The sequence below is a fragment of the Trichomycterus rosablanca genome, chromosome 6 (assembly GCF_030014385.1).
Source record: "Trichomycterus rosablanca isolate fTriRos1 chromosome 6, fTriRos1.hap1, whole genome shotgun sequence".
In the NCBI taxonomy this organism is placed as follows: Eukaryota; Metazoa; Chordata; class Actinopteri; order Siluriformes; family Trichomycteridae; genus Trichomycterus; species Trichomycterus rosablanca.
In genome coordinates, this window is record NC_085993.1 from 8,664,651 (window position 1) to 8,687,583 (window position 22,933).

Sequence of the window (22,933 nt, forward strand, 5' to 3'; positions counted from 1 at the left end):
GATTTGAGCAGCCTGTTCCATTAGCTTTCATAACATTAAAAAACCCTCCCCATCAAGTCTATACTCCTGTCCCCTCTGTCCACAGTAGAGACACATCTATATCTACAACCAGTCAGACCTTTTACTTTACAGGTGGACGCTTGGAACGTGATTTTCTAAAAATTGATTTGAAACAGTCCTCATGTTATATATAAGAGTATAACAGAACAACAAACCTGACACAACAATGATTTTATCTATCAAGTTCACACTTCACACAACCTGCACCCAGCCTTCAATCTAAACCTCCACTAGCCTGGACTACGTCACTACACAACTGCATCCTTTAGGACAGCTTGAGACCTCACAGTACACCAATACAGGTATAAAGCAGGTAAACCCGGAGCGTACACACAGCTCAGATCTTTCATTACCAGAACATTGTACTGAATCTACAACTAAACCTGATTGACCTAGTAAGACCTCATCACACCTCACTGCACTGTAACATTTATTCACTTCAAGTCTCATCACTAATACACCGTGTATAAAGAAATCTAGAAAAAACTGACCTAAAGAGGCCTGTTTGTAAAACATGACCTGTTTGTAAAACGTCCAGTAAGACCATGCATCATCACCGTCTGTCCTGCACAGTGGAACCAAGGCTTTTTACTCCATCAGGGTTTTGTTTGAGCTCAACATTTATTTGTTAAAGCATATAAATAAAACAATTCTACATTGTTTATTCCAAAAGATCACTGCTGGATGAAATGAATTGAGCAGCTACTTTTTTACCAGCTGTGAAAATAATCCTGACTTCAATTTGTGCTTTATTTTGAATTATTTGAAACCCTGGACATCGACAAAACACTATTTAAGAAGCTTTATTTAATATTATACAGAATATATATTATATTCTATTATTAAATACTAGTGTATAATATATCCTAAATATATAACCTTAATTCTAACAAAGTTTTATGTCTTTTTTTGTTTACATATTAGGTCTTTATTCTCATAACACACATTCAAAATTGTTCTTCACCCACCAATTACAGCCTAATGGTTTAGTTCACTATCATTTTTCTACATGCCGGCATCTGGAAATTAAACTAAAACTACATAAAATACTGAAGTTTCTTAAATAAGATACATTTCCAAATCATTTAGACTGGTCTGGTTGCCAGATTGGACAAGTTAATGCCAGAACAAAGTGCAATTTTACCTGCACATCCAGTTCTTCCCTTACGACTAAATATGTCGTCTCAAGATGATGGAACTTCAGTGTCTGTTTAAAAAACAAATTAGAAGCTGTATTGTTCAGGTTGCCAGATTAAGCATTTTGCATGCCACATAAAACTAGGAAGGATTACTCATGTTTTCTACTTTTGTTTGTTTGAATTCATGTGAAAGTGTTTTAGTTTTAATAAGATAAAAAAAATATTCTATTGACCGGTGGAGTAAACAAGCGGTTTAATTCACACTGGCAATAAAATCTTTGCTATCTGAAGATGACAGAACGGAAGTAATGATCCTGCATGGCCTTTTCGAACATTGTAAAAATGCAAGTTTAATAAATATGCTTAGTCTTAGTCTTTTTTATTTTTATGTAAAACATTCTCATAACAATAGTTCTACTTTACTGACTAATATAAAACACAAGAAGCTGATGTGCAACTGTTTTGCTTTCATGACTTAGTTCTGGGGTTAAAGAAATTGTTTCCTGAAGGATCTTTTACAGCTCATTTTGTTGTTTAAATAGTAGAGAAAAGAAATCACAGCTGGTCAGTTGCACTGTAATAAAACTGTACTCGATCTGCTCAGACATTCTCGATCTGCTCAGGTTGCCAGATTGGACATTATCCATGCAGCGCAAGCACATGAGAATGGGTTTACTGATCTACTTTATTGACTAGATCCAGGAGGATCAATTCTAACTGGCCTAACATGCAAGCTTAGATTGTAACATTAATTCAGAGGTTAAAGATAAAAATACATCCACTACAAACTATTGATTTTTACTTTTTTACCTATTTGACCTATAAAACATAAAAGTAGCCCTCACGTTCAGGGTGACTGCATAGGAACTGACTGGTAGTTCGTTGCACGATCTAATGAAAGGCATTTAGAATAAAAAAATCAAGCAAGACGCGTGAAGAAGCAGCATTTGGATTAATTCTTCACAAGCTCAGAAGCACTGCATGTCTAAAAGCAAGCAGCTAGACACTACAGATATCACTACAGAGCACGTAGCACCCAAAAACCGCCCACCATCCCATGATAAATACAAATCCATATGTTAGAAATGTTTATTGCTTTGGGTGGACACTGCCACTCTTCAAACCCGCACTTTGACCTATAAACATGTCACCAGAAGGATGTTCCCAGTGATATGGCATTTATGTATATACAGTATTTCTGCTTGTGTGTGTAACAGCGCATTACTCCTCTAATCTGTCTCTATTTAAGAAAACTGGTCTTGCTCGGTCCATCAATGATGCAGAAATGGTTCAGATCTCCAGTTCTCATATTAGAAGGATAGATGAAGCTAAATGAGGTTGGTGGCCGGTAACTGACCAGCAGCCCAGCTGGTGGCATCACAGATACAAGCCCTTTAATATTCTGACCACCATACTGTGTGGAAATAATTCTATACAGATATTTCTTTTTCTCTCATCTCAGGAGAGTGAGAGGAACATGATGAACGTAGTGAGTAGAAGGTAGAGGGAAAGAGAGCTGGTCCCACTCTGCTTCTACCTGGAGATCATGGAGCTGGACTGTGATTGGCTGGATGAGGTGGTGGCGGCGCTGAGCTGAGAGAAACCACTGTGACTCGACTCCAAACTTGTCATCGAACCCCTGAGAGAAAGAGAGAGTAAAAAAAAAGAGAGAGAATAAAAAAAACACAAAAAACAAGAGAAATTATTAAAGAAATAAGAAAAAATTAATACAAATGTAACAGACAAGAGAGAAAAAAAACAAAATATATTAAAAAACAGTGAGGAAAAAAAGAAAAGTAAAAAGAGAACAAATAAACAAAAATTAACATAAAAACACAATAAAAATGAACAAATGGTAGAAACAATGATAAAAAGAACAAACAAAAAAGTATAAATAGAAAAATTAAAATTAACAAAGAAAATTGAGAACAAATTGCCAAAAAACAAACAAAAAAATAATAGGAGATAAAATTAAATGACAAAAAGTGCAAAAATTAGTAAAAACAAATTAAAGAAATAAAGAAAATTAGAAACAGAGAGAAAAAGAAAACAACAAAAACAATGTGAGTATGAATCACACACAGTCCTGTACAGTCCCAGTCAGTTCGGTTCATGCTAATACCAATCCTGGAGCACCACATGCACAACTGACTCCACCCACATCCACACCCACACCCACAAACACCAGTGCGGTTTGTCTGACCAATAACATTAGAGCCTAAACCCATACACTGCATTTCCCTCCATCCGTCATGTCTTTATTATTCCACACACTGGATCGTATTCAGAGCGGCTCTGAGTTACAGCAGAGATCTCATACTGAAACACCTGGCATCCTCTGAGGTGTTTTGAGGAACCACTGGACTCTGGATACGACCCGTTATGAGGAGAATCGATGCATTAATGAGGGAAAACAAACAGGTGCAGTGCATGGATGTGGAACACTTCATCCAAAAATGCTAACCTTATAAATAATGCATGAATACAAACCGGGGATCAGTTAGCACTCCTTAGCTTTGGACTGTAACAGCATTAAGAAGACTAGCATGTTTTGATGAAGGTTTCCTTTGAGCTTTTGCTGTTGATCAGAAAAACATCTGGCAAACAGAACGTCTTTCGACAGACCGAATTAGGTTTAAACATGACATGAGCCTTAGGATTGCTAAATACACCTGAGAAATAATCAAATCAAACCAGTTAAACGTACCAAACACACCCAGCCAAAAAAAAATGCCCATTTCGTGCCCACATTCAAGGCGATGTTACGAACAGTCTGTATAAACATTTTCTGCTGCTGCTAGGAACCTGAGGGAAAGACTTGTGCCTACATCTAGCTTAAATCCACATGCTAACATGGCTGATCTTAAAAAGTCTTTATTTTCTTCCTTGACCACAAATTTTACTCAGGAAACAAATCAGCTCAGAAATGACAAAACATGTTTCCAACAATCCCAGACGACATTAGCCATGTTAGCATTTAAAGAATTCCTTCAGTGTTAGTGAAGAAGAAAAAGCTTTAGATGAGGTTAGCAGTCATGACCGTGTTCCAGTGCTGCATTAAACAAGCCCTCGCTGACCCCCCGGGAAGTCTGCAGAACTTATGGGACGCATCTGATCGCTTACAAAGAAACAAATGTGTGTCGCCAAACAAGCTAATCCTAAAAAGCTGCAGTCAAATCAGGTTGCTAATTGAACACCATAATCAGTAACTAGCAGAGAAATGTCAAGATGTTTCATCAGCTCAATTACAGAAATACAGCTGGGGAAATAAAATCCAGCTTTCTATCAGTCTATTTCCTCGGCTGCTCCCGTTAGGGGTTTCCGGCGGATCGTGATGCCCTTCCTGACACAACCCTTCCTATTTATCCAGGCTTGGGACAGGCACTACAATGCACTGGTTTATGCATCCTAGCGGCCAGGTACCTATAAGACAATTCAGTGTCTCCAGTTAGACTGGCTGCATGTTTTTGGACTGTGGGAAGAAACCGGAGCACCCGGAGGAAACCCACGCAGACACGGGGAGAACATGCAAACTCCGCACAGAAAGGACCCGGACCGCCCCCACCTGGGGATACCCACTTAGCCGCCGTGCCGCCCGAAATAAAATCCAGCTTTATTATACTAAAATAAACAAAGCAGCTGTAGTGAAAGCTCAGTGGATTTGCTGTGGTAGAACAGTGGTAGCGCAGTGGTTAAAGTGGTGATCGTGAGATTGCAGGCTCACCACTGCTAAAGTGGCACTGCTGCCTGTTCAAGGTCTAAAAACCTTGTTAGTCACTTTGGATAAAAGCACTTGAAGGTGGTGGTAGCTCAGTGGATAAGGTACTTGACTACTGATCACTGGTTTAAGCCTCACCACTGCCAAATTGCAACTGTTGGGTGCCTGACCAAGGCCCTTAAGTCTGCATTGGGTGTCCTGTATACAATCACAAATGTAAGTCTTTTTGGATTGAACAGTGTAAACGTGATAGTCGAAATCAATTATCACCTAAATATGAGACCGCTGAGGAACAGTCTAGGTTATGCTACCATAAAACAAATCCTAAATTGATCTTAGTTTGTATTACCGTGCACTACACAGGGTACGAGATTTAATCAATGATTAAAAACAGTCAAAAGATAAATTAATTACTACAATATCAGGTAGATATGCAGTACACCAAATTTAAAATGAACGCATCTGATGAAACTGTTTTGGTGTTTAGACTCTAGTTCCGTTATACTAGAACGGGATGGTGGCCCATTTTAATAAATACCTTAAAATTGATCACATGACAATTTTACAAACAATGGCCATCATGCTTTCTAGAGTAATGTAAGTACTATGATCACTCCTCATATGGGGCACCAAATATCTACAAATCAAATATTATAATACTGTTAAAACTATTGCTAATAAATAAAACTTATAATGCAATATTTAGGTGTATTCCCGAAAAAAGATCTGTTTACTTATTTAAATAACAAAAAATGAATTTAGGTGGCGCAGCGCTCTGATATATCAGCTTACTACAGTTTTTAGGCTCTTGAATTTGAATCTCAGCAGTGCTACCAACCCGACTGGGCATCCAGCAGATTTTATTGGTCGCGTCTGATGAATGGAAAACTGACACTGATGTGACCCTTCTACCGTAATACGCCATCACTTCAGCAGACAGGTGGCGCAGCGCTCTGATATGCCAGCTTATTACAGTGTTTAGGCTCTTGAATTTAAATCTCAGCAGTGCTACTAACCTGGCTGGGCATCCACCAGACTAAATTGGTCGTGTCTGATGAACGAAAAACTGGCACTGATGCTGATGTGATCCTGCCCTTCAATACATCATCTAACCAACATCACTTAAGAAGACACACCATAGGCCGGAGTCTAGGATTTACCCAAGGTAAATAGAACGATAAAACAGCACTGGAATTCAGCCATGACGTTTTTGGTCTTTGGTTTAAGCATAAAGGTTTAAGTTTAGTCTCTGCATATAAGACACCAAAAGCGTTTGCACAAGGCCCCATAACATTTATAGCATTAATCTATATGTTTTGCATCCGTTACTGTAATACACAGTACTAGAGCACTAGCGCCTCCTTTCCACTGCACGGTACATTATGGTATGTATCTAAATCCAGAACTATCCAAAGCTGAAGTGCCATTGTCTGTTTCTAATTGTACAAAAAGTACCTATAAATGAGGAGTAGTTCACTGAAGATAACTGCATTCTCCTCAGTTTTCAGGTTTGTCCCCCCTGCTAATTTTCTGTAGCCCTGGGTGGGTTTTTTCTCACTGCAGTTTTTTTTTTTTTTTTAATGCATTTTCTCCCCATTTTCCTCCCGATTTAACACACTAAATTTTGTTTACCGCTGCTGAGAGATGCCAGATTGCATCCGAGGAGAGCACGTCGCTGTACACGCCTCTTCTGACATGTGCACAGCCCTCCTCTTCTCGCCCCTGCATTCTGCACAGGCGTCTCTTCCAAGATGCCAATCAGGGTCCTTACACAGCGTATGAAAACCCACCCACACATAGTCCGGCCCCCACCCTGCAGATACGGTGGCCAATTAGTATTTGCTGCAGGCACTGCCAATTATGCCCGCTAGATGTTGCCCAGCCGACCGGTGGCAACACCCGAGTTTTGAACCGGGGAGTTCAGAAACTCGGTTATGGTGTGCAAGTGGAATATCCCGCTGCGCCACCTGGGCGCCCTCTCACTGCAGTGTTTAACCACTTAACTGTCTGTTTCATACAGCCTCGCTCTGAAACTGACTTAAGCACAGGTACTTAGGTACAGTACGAGTCACTTGGCAATGGAAAAAAAAAAACCTCTAATATGGGATCAGGATCCAAAAACATACCGTACGACAGGGTAGCATGCAGTGGAACAGGAGGCATAATACTCCATAATGATTAGGACATTTTCTATGACCTTAACAGTTCCTGAAATGAATTGGATTACTACCGAGCTATAGGGGCGTTTTGCAAATTTATTCTAGCTTTGACCAGTTTGGGGGAAAATGCACTCAGATTTTCCACTTTTCAGCAAAAAAACATGTCCATAATTTGCAATTTTAATTTTGCACTGAAGGTATAAAGCTGATGTTGCTTTATAGCAATGGAAGCTCAAGACCACAAATTAGCATAGTGCAAACCCCTTGCTAAAACTCCTTGCTACACAGTAATAAAACCTGAATTTAATTATGATCAGCATCTATCTTCTAATGTTTAAAACCACAATTGTGTGATAACTTTGGAATAAAGTTTGATGTTTGCTAATGTCTACTTATAATCTTCCACTACGTTAGCAACATTAAAGCTTTAAACTTCAGTACAAAACTAAAGGAGCAAAGTTCAGACATCAGACATGTCCTGAATGCTCAAATCTCCACTCAGTAAGTGTCAAAAACCTGTGCAGATATTATTCCCCCAAACGTTTCCTCATCCATGCTTAGTTATCAGCTGGAGTTACTGAAACCCAAGCCAAGCATGTGAACAGTAGTGCTTCAACAGTGCTGTGTTAGCATGTAGTTAATGCTAACACTCAGAGCTTCGTTAGCACAACGCTAAAGCTTGGCTAACGGCAAACAGGATCACTTACAAACTCTGCACATCGCAGCAAGCCGTTCTTTACGGGGGGGGAAACAGAAAAAGGAGCAATTGTAAGGAAATGAGCACAGAAAAGAGAAACAATGAGTGTGTGTGTGTGCATGTGTGTGAGGGAGTGAGGGAGAGAGAACAAGCGGGAGTGAAAAAGTGCAAAAAGGCAAGAGAAAGCACAAGATACAGGGGAAAAGAAAAAGAGAGAAAAGGAGTGAGAGGAAAAAGTGAGAAAGAGAGAGAGAAACAAAAAGAAAAAGCGCGAGAGAGAAAAGAAGGAAAGAAAGAGGAGCAGCAGGCTTGAATCGTGTTATAAATGCTAATATCAGAATAATATGCAGCTATGCTCATACATTTATGTGTTTATATATTTATAAAACACTGAGGAACAACACCTGAAATCAGTTGGTATAAATAATATAAAACAATTATGAAAATTCTGTATTTTTTATGTTTTTGTCATTAAAGGTGTGAATTGTAACTATTGTACTATGGAAATATCTGCACTTTCAGAAAGCAAAGTTTCTGAACTGCTAACAAAATTCTCAGTTTTTTGTAAAAACCAACCTTACAGAGAGCAGAAAATCAGAAAGTGAATTACAGAACTGATGAACTCCATTCACACACCAGAATCAAGTGGCTCAATTCTGATTGCTTCCCTCTTGTGACCTAAGTGAAGCATTTTTATGACACTTTAAATGTGATACAGATCTGATCTGTTGAAGACTTCTGTCTGATCAGTTCAGCTTCTAACTAGCCTTCCATTCAAAAACACTGATGCAAGAATTTGGGCACCAATTCAGTTGAAAATAATCTTAATTAGTACAGAGTGGAATCTTTTATTCTCTCTTTATGTTTACTTGCCAAATTATAAAACATTAAATATTAAATGTGCCACACGCCATAATTTTTTTTTTTTTCTGTTCTAGTATGTAAACTTTAGTAGATAAACAATACGTATGCATTAAAACAGGCAGGTTTCCTGTTAGGCTGCATAATGCCTAGTTCACACTACACAATTTTTGCCCTGATTTTTGCTCGCCGCTAGATGTTCCGGCTCAGAAGCAACTCGGCGTTTGCTCAGTGATTAAAGCTCGGCTCTTAATCGCTATGTGTGAACTGTTCAACGACTCGATCCGGGCGGCCCGTTAGTCGCTCGCCGGGCACTCGCAGACTGAAATAAAATATCTAGCATGTTAAATATCTGAATCAGTCGGCCGACTGGCAGTGAGTGCGGTGTCGAACTACAGCCAATGAGAACACAAGATACGAGGTTTGGAAACCCGGGGGACGAGATCTAAAAATGTGGGCATTATATATTTTCTATCAGAATACATCAGCATACACTCAAGTTTTACAGTATTTGTAACCTTATCATCCATGCCAAACCATAATACCAACACTGCATTGCAAAAAAAATATTTATTTACCTACAACTCACTACAGAACAGACAATCCCTGCTGGTCGTGTTGCCAAATCCACTAGGATTCATTTATTTTTCATCTTTGCTTTTACGCTGCACATCAGCGCACAAAGAACTTGTGCACTCGCTTCTTGTTGACGTGCATTTTTGGACCCGGTTTTATTAAACCCCTCTTAGATCTCGTGTTTGTTTTTGTGATAAAACGTAGTTTGGGAGACCAGACCGACTCATCCTGGTGATAGATCGTGTAGTGTGTGACACCCTATTGCCAATCAGTCGTGTAGTGTGAAAATCACAACGACTTAAAAGGCTCCGGAGGAAGTCTGAAGAAAGTGGAGAAAGTCTAGAAACCTAATGCCAATTCAGTTAAAAGAGCAATTGTGAGGTCAGGTGCTGATGTAGGCCTGGCTTGCAACCAGCGTTCCAATTCATCCCAAAGCTCAGTGGGGTTAAGGTCAGGGCCCTCGAGTTTATCCAGCCCGAAGGTCACATCAAAACATTTCTTTCTGGATCTCATTTTGTTGGGACAAAGTCAATTAAACATAGGATTCATTGTATTTGCAGATTGCATTTGAATGTGATATTTGTAGTGAATGAATTTGGGCTGAAGTGATGTTCAGTGTGTTTGTGGGGCAATTCAGAAACGAGATACAGTTCATGTTACAATGCTGGCATGAACATCACCATCGTATCTGAGCAGAAAATCAGAATTGAGCACTAAATCCTACAGTGTGAATGTGCTGTACAATATAAAATGATTTTAAACTACTAATGCATTTAGATGGATTCTACAGGAATCTAAAGAACCACGCCCATTCGCTGCTGTTCTGATACTTAGTGTGGTTTGACAGTGGACAGTTATGGTAACCGGAAGAGCCTGTTGTGCAGGATAAAGACACGAGGAGAGTGGAACCAGACTCTGATGATGCATTTCTGAGGATGTTACTGAGTGCGGTAAGTGAATGGATGTCTGACTGAACTGGTGAGTAAGTAAGATGGTGGGTGGTAATTACCTGAAGTCCTCGGAGCCCAGGACCTCAGTGTAGTACATGACTTTACACTTGTGAGAGGAAACCTGCAGTGTCGCCAACACGTCGTCTACACGTGGCAGATTAGTGGTGGCACAAGCAGGCATGGAGTGAAACTTCCACTGCAGGATATAGAAACCAGGCCAGCGAGTCACATGAGAGCCCTACATAAGACGAGCAATCGAGAGAGAGAAAGAAAAAGAGAGAGATTTATATACAAACACACACACATTCACTCACCTGAGTCATCCGTTCACCCACTCATCAACTAATATTGTCTCACTCACTCATCCACTCATTACACTTACCCACCTAGCCATTTACTCACCCACACAATTATTTAATCACATATCCAATATTACTTACTCACCCCTCAGCCACTCTTTCCCCATTCTAGTAGTTTCCAGTTACTTATTGCAATTCTTTTTTTCACATGCGCCACACCCACACTAGCTGAGAAGGGCTGCAGATTGGCACATATTTATCTGACATGAACGAAGCCTTAGGCTGCCTCTTTACACTAAACAGCGGTGGATTCCAACATGCATGGAAGATCATGCCATGCTCTCTACATTCTGTCACCACCTGTGCCGGCTCTTTGTCGGGACAGTAGGAATCACAGTGTCCTTACCCACACCCACCTTTCTATACCCACACACTGGCAACGGCATGCTTACGTGATATGATAGATGATCCATTACAGCTGGAGTAAGTCCAACACTGTGACATGTTTATTTCTGGCTGAAGAGTGTATAACAGCTAAATGTCCAGCACTGAAGCTGAAACAGTTTCTCCTGTAGCTTCATACGAACCTGTACACTCTCTCCCTCCTTGCAGGTGAGGGGCGACTCCACCATGCTGTAGTCCTGCCCAAGCTGCCACGACTTATCGATAAGCTGCACGTTGTTGCCCCCGGGAGACGTGATGCCGTGAGACGCCAGCGCCTCTTTCTTGGGCGGCTGAGGGGCCCGTTTGGAGTGGTAAATGTTGAAAACCACGTCTCCTTTACACACGTCGAAATCCCACGTGATCACAGAGGAGGCATCGATGATCTCGATCAGCAGCTGTATAAGAAACGAGAAGATACATCATGGCATCAAAATCACTTTATTCTACTGTAATGGACACTGCATAAGAAAAAACAACTTGCTGTGCCAAAAGTATGTGGACACCTGATTATCAAATAAGCTTGATTGACCTCCCATTCCCAAACCATTTTTGCAGCTACAAGAGCTTAATCTTGTCTGAAAGGCAAATTTCCATAAAATTTTGAAGTGTGTCTTTGGGAATTTGTGCCTATTTGTTTAAAATTAAAGCACATGTGAGGTCAGGTACTGGACACCTGGTTCACAATCAATGTTCTAATTCATTCCAAAGGAGTTCAGTGAGGTTGAGGTCCTGAGTCTGTGGCTCTGCACCAGACTCATTAAACTAGGTCTTTATGGAGCTCTCAAAACCAGATCTTCTGGTTTACTGATTCCGGAGCAGTCCGGATCCTTTCTGTGTGGAGTTTGCATGTTCTCCCTGTGTCTGTGTGGGTTTCCTCCAGGAGCTCCGGTTTCCTCCCACAGTCCAAAGACGTGCAAGTGAGGTGAATTGGAGATTCCAAAATTGTCCATGACTGTTTGACATTAAAGACTTGAACTGATGAATCTTGTGTAACCAGTAACTACCTGTCCTGTCATGAATGTAAACAAAGTGTGTAAAACATGATGCTAAAATCGTATACACCTGTTAGCCATGACTTAAGAAATTAGAAATGGTGTCCACATACTTTTGCCCATGTAGTACAGCACAGAAAAATAGCATAAATCAGTGTGGAAATCAGTATGAAATAATTGACAATGAAGGCGTTTCCTGCACATGAACAATCAAACTTCTCTGTGCATCGATGTGCATGTCTTGCCTCATGCGGAGCTCCTTTGAAGACACTAGCACTCTGATAGATGGTCTCAGTCCACAGTCTGATATCATCGTTCTCCAGCTCCTCCGGAGTTCTGTACAGAGATTTGGGCACCAGGCCGCCCTCTGGAACCTCACACTGTTAACATCAAAACCACAGCATTCAGAGTTTTGTTAGAACTACAAATACCTAATGCCACGCTTACATTTGTGTGCCAAGCTCCACTACCCCACTCACCATGCACTCTCCACCCAGGAAGTCGGGGATGATTTCCTTATCTATGTAATCCACCAGACCACCGGGACCCTGGTAGTCGTTTCCGGCATAGATCAGGAACTTTTTACGTGTGTTTTCATCAATGAAGGGGCTGACCTGGATTCAGATTTTAGAAAGCAAACACATAAGTTACACAGAGCCCAATCAAATAAAAATGTATCACTTGGCACAGCAAGTGATTTATATTTTCTGATTGTAAATCCGCTACCGGTTGCACAGCCCTCAATCTGATCAAGAAAAGTCGGATCACCACACGCCCTGTCTGACACGTGCCCAATCTTCGGTCACTTCTTATCACCTGCCAGTGTTGTGTTCGCACACTGAGCCGTATCACATACAGAGAGCCACACCAAGCTTCATGTGACAGAATCTCGAACCACACACCCACGCGTCAAAAAGATAACTCTTTTCATTATTTTTGTTCTTGTTTGTTCATGTGTAACTAGGCAATTAATACAATTTGATCTTGTGAGCCAAAGTAAATCCTGATGTTAGACTAGAAGGCCTGGCTCCTAATCCCCATTCTAATTCACCCCATATGTGTTCGGAATGGTCCAGGTCAGTGCTCTGAGAAGGCTACATCAAGATTTCATTAACTGGCTTACAATAAAAAAAAAATCATCATTATTACATAATATATAAATATATTTAGCCTGGATTGCAGCCGCAGATTTACTCTACAATGATGACACAAGGGGGCAGTAGTGATACAGCAATGTATCAGACTGTGACCAATCTAGCAAATTCCATCATGCTGCGATTTTACCAGTGCACAAATACTGTTCTCCTCATACAGCACTTTCCAGCATGAGCACAATCAGCTAAAATGTAAAAGCACATTGAACAGGTACATGTCCTACTGTTAAGTGAAAATGTAAACACAACCAATGGAAAAACCTTATATTAATTAATTAGTGCAAATATTGCTGGATTTGCTCTTATTGTGCAGAAAGAATGTGCAAAAATAAGTCAGCTGGTGCAGGTGTGAGCTGGTGTTGCATAATGTTAAGAGCCACACTGCTGGTAACAGCAATAAATGAGCTCCAGGGGGTTGAATCTTAAGCTGTGCTAACAAGTACAGGGGAAAAAAACATGGTGTTATATGAACCTAGCTATTAGAACCGGAACCACGCCCGGAAAAATAGGAGGGTGGTAATAGGTAGGGCATCCAGTGTAAAAACTGTGCAAAAATTAGACATAGGGACCAGAATGATCCATCCACTGTGGCGACCCCAAAATACAGCATCAGCAAAAGAAAAATATGCTGCTGTAGTTTAATACAACAATGTTGACACAAGGGGGCAGTAGAGATTCATTATTGATACAGCAGCGCATCACTGCGGACAATCTGGTAAATTCCATCATGCAGCATCTGTGCTATTATAAGAACTTGTACAGGATTAAAAACAACGCCACAGTAAAATGACTTTACAGAACTTTCTACATCAAGCTTGCTGTATCACTGTAAACTGCAGTTTAACAGAAATACCACTAACATATCTGTAATAATAATCGTTTGCTCTGATTATTTAGTCACACAAAAAGAACAGCTGCAGAAAAACATCGGTTACAGGTGTACGTAAACCTTTAAAATAGTAAATCTGTGTGATCCATTACCAGAGTCCAGAGCACTGGAAAGACTCGGGGGGCACGCAAAATGAGCAGACGGCCGAGGGTTTCTGGGTAATTCGCTTCCACTACTTCGATGATACGCAGCAGAGCTTTTACACCTGGACGCCATAAATGTCTCATATTCAACCCTTCCAGATCCACCAGACATGTCCAGCAACTGCAGACAGAGGGACAGACAAAAGAACCAGACAAGAAAATCATACAATGTGTTGTTTAGGAACAAAAGGACAAAATAACCACGTGTTTATGAACCTCTTTTTGTGCACAAGGACATAATCATGCTGGAAGAGGAAGAAGCCTTTGTCAATCTGTTGCCACAAAGTTGGAAGCATACAATTTCTTTGGGTGTCCAGATATTTTTAGAGTACTGTTTTTAAAGTTAGCAGTGCGGTCTGATGTGCTAGTCCAGCGCTGCTGAGATCTCTAGTTTGAATCTCAGTTGTGCTGTCGATGTGGCCGAGACGCATTTGATCGTGTTTAAGGAAGAGAGGTCGATCGACTGAGTTCCCCAACGCTGCTCATGCGACCCTGCTGGGTGGGTGAGACGCCTGTATGAGGGGCAGCATAGCGCCCTCTCCGTACATAAGTCGGCTCTCTGTGACTCCGGCGACTGATGCATGTTTGTGGGGCACGTGATAGTCTGATAGCCTAACAGAAGGTAAAATCAACTAAAGTTATAACTCCTTTACACACCAATCATATTACAGAACTGAAAAGCATGATGTGAACGGTTCAAATAAAATAATGGTCTTTAAACCATGACGCATATACATATATGGCAACACGCACACACACACGGCCTTGTACTCATACCTGATTGGCCGTCCAAAGACCTTGGTGTTCTCCTCACACCTTCTTAAGCCCTCCTCATTTATAGACAAAACCTAATCATGTCAAACACACACACACACACACACACACACACACACACACACACACACACACACACACACACACACACACACACAGAGAGAGAGATCAGTTAGTTCAGTTTTTTTCACAGGTTTTATTTTGTCACTGCTAGATCAAAGCTGACAATAAAAAAAGAGTGTTTTTATTCATATCCTGCAGCTCACAGCTGATATTAAAACACTTAGCAGCACCAAAAGGAGAAGCGACCAAATGGAACCGTAACAATTTCCAGCAAAGCATGGTGGGAAATGCAGTCCTTACATGTCTGAGAAGAGATTCCTCCCCCAGAGCTCGAACCAGACCCTTGGTGTCCATCTGGCCCAAACGTAGAATATAGAGGGGACGTCCATCTAGACACGCACACACACACACACACACACACACACACACACACACACACACACACACACACACACACACACACACACACACATACATACATACATACAGACACGTTATAGCCTCTATCTGTTACTAAAGGTGTGCCTCAGGGTTCGATCTTAGGTCCAACATTATTCTCTTTATACATAAACAACATTGTTTACTCTGTTGAAGACACATTAATCCATCTTTATGCGGACGATACAGTTCTGTATGCTATTGGTCCATCTCCGGAGGCAGTATTTTCATCGCTCCAGAATAGCTTTTTGATGGTCCAACAGGCCTTTTCTAATTTGGATCTTGTGTTAAATACCACCAAGACTAAGGTTATGTGGTTTGGCAAAAGAGGTTCGGTTCACCAAGCAGTCCATGACATCATCACTGTCGATGGGGCTACTTTAAGTCAGGTCTCCGAGTATAAATATTTGGGCATATGGCTAGATAGCACACTGACTTTTTCATATCACATTAGTAAATTACAATCTAAGGTTAGATCAAAAATAGGCTCTCTGTATAGAATGCGGGCCTCTCTTAGTCTAAACTGAAACTTGTACAAATGACCATCCTCCCCTTGTTAGATTTTGGTGATGTTATATACAGGTCAGCTCGAAAAAGTGATCTTCTGAAACTTGACGTACTTTATCACTCTGCCATTCGGTTTGCGATAAATGCTCCATATAAAACACATCACTGTACCCTTTATTCTACTGTGAACTGGCCATCTTTACACACTCGTCGTGCTATTCATTGGTTTATGCTCATATACAAAACCCTGCTTGGTTTGTCTCCTCCCTATTTGTGTCATTTATTGCAAACCTCATCTTCAGTTTATTATACTCGCGCTGCTCATCATATTTCACTGAAGGTTCCTAAAACGAACACCATTTTTGGTCAGTCATCATTTCAAGTGGCTGCAGCCATAGACTGGAACAAACTGCAAGAAACTCTAAGGCTGGATACATTTATTTCTAAGACAACTTTTAAAAAACAAATTACAGATATCTTAAGAGATACATGCAGCTGTATGACAAATTGATTTTTCTTTTATACTATTGCTGGATGATTCGACTATGTGTTATTGTATTGTGATCATCGTTGTTTGTTTTCAGTGTCTTATGTAAATTTGTTTGTATGATTGTTCCTCAAGAGGCTTTGCCTTTTGCCAGGCCACCATTGTAAATAAGAAGCAGTTCTTAATGACTTGCCTGGTTAAATAAAGGTTAAATAAAAATAAAATAAATATCATTCACGTTAGAGCGAAGTAAACAACTCAAAAACAAACAAAACTACTCTTGCTTTATGACCACAAAATCCTGTCCCTTCTGGTCCTGTCTGGACTGTCATTCAATGACCATACCCAAAGATGGAGGAAATAATATTAATAATGACCGACAGAGATGCACGAAAGTTTCCTCTATTTTGCACTTTCCTTAATCCAGTAAGTTTTTTATTCATTCCAAATCATGTAATCAGCAAAGTGCTTGTGGGGTGCAGTAGTCTGTGATGCTAGCCCAACACCTCTGAGATCTGGGTTAGAATCTCAGTGGTGCTATCGACCAGTGGGTGCCTACACACACATGATTGCCTACGTCTGAGAAGGCAGGGGATTGTTGAAGCCCTGCAATGGTTTGGCGACCTTTTCAGAGCAACGGGTGTGGCTGCAACACCTGAACTCAATAGTTAGGTGGAGGTGCTTCATATTTATAGCTATACAGTGAATGTTCATATTTCCCCCCACTCACGTGCTGTATTCAAATTCACTCAAAATAGAGCTCATGTAAAGAGAGAAAAGGGGAAAAAAAGGTTCATTGTCTCAGTCCTCTGACCAATGGACAAACGTCAGCAGTATAAAGAAACACCAGCAGCCTTGTTCTCGTCTTTCTCAGTTGTTTTCATAATTTGCAGAGAGGAAGCTGTGGTTTAAACATGTTCCTTAATTCTACTGGTTTCAAATCTTACAGTTAAATCTTTCACAGAATTACACACATTTAGAGCTATGTGGTAACAGAACAGACGTTAGGGAGCTCTCAGCTCTCAGAATGAAAAACAAAATGACATGCTATTTTAGATTTGTTCTGAAGTTAAATGTGTGTTCTCACATCACTGTCTTCGTTTCTCCTTAAAAACACACACTCACGCAGATGGCGTTTTCCCCCCTCAGACACACACACTAGCAGCATGGCAACTGATTACCCACTGACACCCTGTCAGAGTGCACACGCTTGATAAATTAGCCAAAATTAGCCTAAGCTTTGACGCAGTGATGAATGAAAGATCCCACACACACTCACAAGGCAGAGGGAGTGATGACTTGAACGTCGTAGGTGGACAAGTGGAATAATGATAATGAAGTGTGGTGTGTGTTGAGTGTGTGAGCTTACCGCGGTCGTGGTGGTGCCAGCCCCCGGTGTAGTAGTCATGCAGGACCTGTGGAGAGCTCCAGGTATCTAGCAGGTAATCCACCTGGTGTTGCTTCCTCCAGGTCAGAGACTGGCACAGGATCTCTCGTGCTTTATCCATGTTAAAATCTCGTGCTCGAAGGAAACGCAGGATGTGCTGGTCCTTCGGGATCTGTGAGCAATTGCCCAAAAAGGAAGTTGTTGTCAAAAGTTTACATTTACTACAGCTTATGACTTATCTGTGCTTATATAAACAGGGCTGCCAAGGTTGTGAAGAAAGCCCAAAATGTCCTTTGTTGCTAGAAAAAACGTGACCAGCTGATCTGCCAAGAATTAAAAGCTGATGGAAAACAGGATCACTGTCCACAGTCATGCAAGCTTAAAAATGTTGTCAACTCTTGTCAACATTTCAAAATCAGAACCATCCAAAATTTGGTGCTGATCACATGGGCAAAGAGAAAACAGCAAAAGGAGCTTCTTCGTAACAGAGCAAAAGTATGCATCCCATAATAAGTATTTATGAAAATGGGTATTTATGAGCAAAGAAGAAGGCCTTTATTTGTTATATACATATACATGTGTACAGTAACAAAATTCTTTCTTCACATATCCCAGCTTGTCTGGATGCTGGGATCAGAGTGCAAGGTCAGTCATTGTACAGCACCCCTGGAGCAGAGAGGCATAAGGGCCTTGCTCAAGGACCCAACAGTGGCTGCATGTCTGGGATTCAAACTCTTTTAACTAATAGCCCAAAGCTCTACTCACTAAGCTACCACTGTCCACACTGGTTTTCTGTTTTTGAGAATGGGTATTTATAAAAATGAGTATTTATGAGTATGTATGGGTATTAATTGTAGTATTTATGAGTTTGTATGGGTATTAATTGAAGTATGTTCAATCTGAATTATTATTAGTACCTTTACTATAGTGTTTATAAAGGTAACATCAGGCCCCGACAGGTCTGTAAACAGATTGGGGATGTCAGACTGTGAGTCTCACCTTGCCCTTGTGTGTTTCCTGTAGCCAGCTGCGTAGACGTATGAGGCAACTCTCCTGCAGAGGTGTGAGGTCACCCAGGTAACGGTTGATGTAGTCGGCATCGAGTTTGTCTAAGAAGCACACGCGCACACACACACACACACACACACACACACACACACACACACACGCAAGCAATCATGTAAGTTGTCTGTATGTGAGCTTAACTGAATCAGTCTGAAGCTTTTGTAAGGACTAGATGAACTAAAGTTAATACTCGTACAGGGTTGCCTGCACACATTTATCTTTTTTCCTCAATAAGTAGGATCTGTGAATACAAATAGTAACCACTTGGAATCAATGAATGAGTCAATGAATTTCGGCTGCTCCTGGCAGACATGACCACAGCTGATTGTTAGTCTGCATATTTGATTTAGCACATTTTTTACTCCAGATGCCCTTGCGACACAACACTTCTATTTATCCAGGCTCAGGACCGGCTCTAAGGGTGCACTGATGTGTCCCCACAAAGGCTAGGTTCGCCGCATCACCCTGTTACAAATGTAAACGTACAGAAATGCAAAAATGTCAATTCAAATGGGAGTAAAATAAACAAACCATTTGACTTTGAAGAAATACAGTGAAAAATATAACAGTGACAAGGCAGATTTAGACAGAAGCGGACCTGGAACCTGAAAAGTGGTTCGACCCATCGTGTTAATGAAGCCTGTTGTGTTTGACTGAGTTAAACTAACTTTGATTACTGTAGTAATCCAATCCATTTTTATATTTTAAAATAAAAAAATCCACAAGTGCTGCATAAAAGTGTAAATGTAAGCATGGACTTCAGGAAGGCATAAGATTAGAACTAAATTTAGTCTTACTAAACAATGTTTATGATTGCTTTTTTTATTTTTTTATTTATTTTTTTATTTATATAACAGGAATAGCAGCAATTCTTACCATCTGGTGTGGCAGCGAGTGGCTCGTTGGTGCTGCCCACTGGACTGCTGCTGCCCTCTTTACACACTGCTACCTCTTTGTTGGTCTCAGCAGGTGTTGTGATGTCAATGGGGGGCGTAGGTGGGGGTGCGGGAAGTGTAACAGGCAAAACAGGGTGAACAAAGGGGTCGCTGGGGCTCCACCGGGGCATGTGGGTAATGCCCTCCTCCTCTAGCTCACAGAGGTAGTACTCGATGATCTCTTTACCCTAAGGAAGGTAAAGATTAACTGTTAACTGGTTAAGATGATGATAATGATAACGACATGTTCTAAGAACTGGCAAGTCTGTTTTCTGTAGGGCCACAACTTGATGTTTAATGACTTGGCTAGTTTACTAAATGCTGAGAAATGGATCAAACCTATTCAGCATTAAACAATCCCAAATTTAAAAGAAAATCTCACAGAGGGCCATAACACGTATGGAAAGACATGCTATGACCTTCATAGGTTCCCCACTATTGGTGCAGGTGCCTCAACCATAACTGACCAACCTCCAACATGCAAGGTCATTTGTGACTATTTGTGCGTCCAGGCAGTTTGGGAGCACCACCTGGGATTAAAATTCAAACTCATTAGACCTCTGAGCTGCAGAGTACCCCAGACGAGACTTAATAGTGTGTCCCAATTTAAATATATTCAGTTCTCCTATGCACTTGGTGACCCGTACCAACTGTATGCCTCACAAGTGCTGGATTTTTTGCAAAGAGCCTTTTGAATCAAGATCACACTACGCTCTCTGTAGACTAGACAGTAGGAGTCACTTGGCAGTGGCAAAGAGGAAATGGAATATCCGCATACGACCTTCCCTTCCTCAAACACTGCCAGTTGTGACTATCAGGCTGACAGCACTGCTGAGACTCAAACTTAAGTGTCAGTGGTGCCAAGCAATACATTTAAACAGTTTTTCACTGCAGTAGCTATAGAAAGAACAAAAGTAAGTGAACTGCCTGACTAGCATTTCGTATCCATTATACTCGTTTGTTGTGTATCCTAAAATGATTTTTATTGTTTAGTATTACTCATTACCTTTTTGATGCTGTTGGCATACTGTTTCATGGCGATCTTCTCCACCGTGCTCTCAAAGCCAAAGAAAGATTTGATGTCGAGGCTTGCAGACTGCTCGAAACAGGTCCATTCCTCATTCTCAGGATGAACCTGGTATGAAATTAACACACTTAGAATGAATCTGCATGGCAGGAAAACTAAAAGCAGAATTGGGTGCACTAAATAATACCAGATAACTGTGATCTGTACCTATAACAGAATCTGCTGAAAGGATGAAACATTTGAGGTACATCATTCAAAAATGTAAATACTACGAAATGCTACGAGAAAACAGTTTTATAATGTGGGAAGATCAAATATTCGGTGTGATGTGTTTAAGGCTTTTTCTCCCTTCCTCCCGTTCTCTCTTCCTGAATCTCACAGTGCAGTGAAATGACCTTGAAATCCTGCTCGTCTTTTTTTTACTCTGCATCAGGACCGGTTATAAATTACACATCACATAAAATAAGGTCATCACTCACTTAATGCATTTTATTTCATTTTTATTAACCACTTCATCCTTTGACGTGAGTCCGTTTAAGCTGAAAGCATTTGGTGTAAGGCAGCAATTCCCTGGACAGGGCTTTAGTCAGCCTCACATAAGACATAGCCAATCATGTCTGTGTAGATGTGCGCCCGCCCGGCCGATAGCACCGCTAAGATGTTCCAAAAATTGGGGAAAAAAAAAACAGCAGCAGGTAACAGAACAAATACATTTCTGAATCAGCAAAGTGTTCTTGCTGAAATAGATCACATAAAACTGTACATTAACATTTACGGCATTTACGTAATGTACATTTGGGACCAAATACAATGCCAGCAACTGCGGGCTAGGGCCTGTCTCAGGGGCCCAACAGCAGCAACTACAACTAGCAGCAGTGGTAAGGCTTGAACCAGGTTTAAATTCATGATCCCACGGATCTGTTTGCTGATTATTAAAGAAAACTGATCTAAGATCAGCTGTTTTGCCATCATCCTACACCACAGTCATGCAGTGACTAGACTCACGTGGAATGCTTGTTTTGAAGAGCATACAGTTCCAAACATTCACTGAGATGTTCCCTAGAGGAGGGGAGGAACCGGGATAGCTAAACACGCAGGCTGTTCTGTGTGTGTGTGTGTGTGTGTGTGTGTGTGTGTGTGTTGAGGCACGTGTTAGAAGAACATGATTAGTTACTCTGTTTGGGACAGAACTGGGGCTGAATGATGGAATATGAGGACAAAGAAAAAAGAAGTCACTGCGCAAGAACCTTCGGCTCCAGCACCACAAGTATTCATAATCAAGCAAAAATGAAATACATGCAACACTCTATATTATCAAAAGTATGTGGACAGCTGGCCATAAAAGCGTGTAATGGTGGGCGCAATGGCAGTTCAAGTCATACAGTAAATAGAGTGTATCTTACCGAGTAACAGCAGAGCTCGTGGATGATGACCCGATTGGAGAAGGTCTCGTTATGAGACTCGATGTGCAGGGTCCTCTCTTTGTGGTCCAGATTGTTTTTCTGGATGAAGTAAACGTAGTCGACGCCTGCAATCTGCACACAGCCAGAATGATTGTGTTCACATGAATTGTTCAAAGAGTTCACACTTCGTCAGAACTCAACAATACCTGAAAGAAACCTTGATACTGACTAATGCAGAAAAAACCCTGTTTATCAACTGCTACATTCTGATCTGTGTCACTGTAGGAAACACCAGGTGCAAGGTAGGAAAACACACTAGCATCTTATGGCATCCTACAGCAGCCAATCCACCTTTTGTATGCTTTTGGAAGAAGGAAAACACTGGACACAAGGTCGCTGATGTCCAATAGCAATAACTATCACCAAGAAAACTGAGCTGACTTGGGTGCAGTTGTTGCATTACCCTTTTCAGGAGTCGAGGGGCATCCACATCTAGTTTGCACCTTCTTTCGATTTTGTGTGTGGAGTTATCTTCACTGGTCTCCTCACTGAGGACGTCACTGGAGACAAACATGGGGATGAGATGACACGTCGGGAACCTCCTCTCATACGCCTGGGAACGAGACAAAGGTACAATCGACAGGTCAGTATTAACATGACATGATCATGACCTGATAGCAGTAGCATCTTATTATCTTTACATGTTTGACTGTAGCTTTCTGCTTAGAGTTTCTTTACACCAAACCCTGATCATAATAAAGCAGCT

The 22,933-nt window shown here is 41.0% G+C and overlaps 1 protein-coding gene across 2 annotated transcripts in view; it reads right to left on the reverse strand.

Annotated features, from left to right (window-relative positions):
• Positions 1–2,274: 2,274 nt before the first annotated feature.
• Positions 2,275–22,933, reverse strand: part of si:dkey-237i9.1 (SEC14-like protein 1) — a 45,830-nt gene continuing 25,171 nt past the window's right edge. The window contains exons 3-17 of one of the 2 annotated variants that reach the window (XM_062997369.1): positions 22,631–22,780; positions 22,168–22,299; positions 20,744–20,872; positions 19,679–19,925; positions 18,737–18,846; positions 17,720–17,909; positions 15,219–15,307; positions 14,859–14,929; positions 14,031–14,202; positions 12,375–12,509; positions 12,141–12,275; positions 11,047–11,298; positions 10,220–10,398; positions 7,784–7,810; positions 2,275–2,838 (exon numbers count right to left, since the gene is read on the reverse strand). In XM_062997369.1, coding sequence (XP_062853439.1) covers positions 2,733–2,838; positions 7,784–7,810; positions 10,220–10,398; positions 11,047–11,298; positions 12,141–12,275; positions 12,375–12,509; positions 14,031–14,202; positions 14,859–14,929; positions 15,219–15,307; positions 17,720–17,909; positions 18,737–18,846; positions 19,679–19,925; positions 20,744–20,872; positions 22,168–22,299; positions 22,631–22,780 — 2,124 coding nt within the window. In that variant the 3' untranslated portion in view covers positions 2,275–2,732. The remainder of the gene's footprint in view (positions 2,839–7,783; positions 7,811–10,219; positions 10,399–11,046; positions 11,299–12,140; positions 12,276–12,374; positions 12,510–14,030; positions 14,203–14,858; positions 14,930–15,218; positions 15,308–17,719; positions 17,910–18,736; positions 18,847–19,678; positions 19,926–20,743; positions 20,873–22,167; positions 22,300–22,630; positions 22,781–22,933) is intronic. The other variant, XM_062997370.1, reaches the window with a different exon arrangement.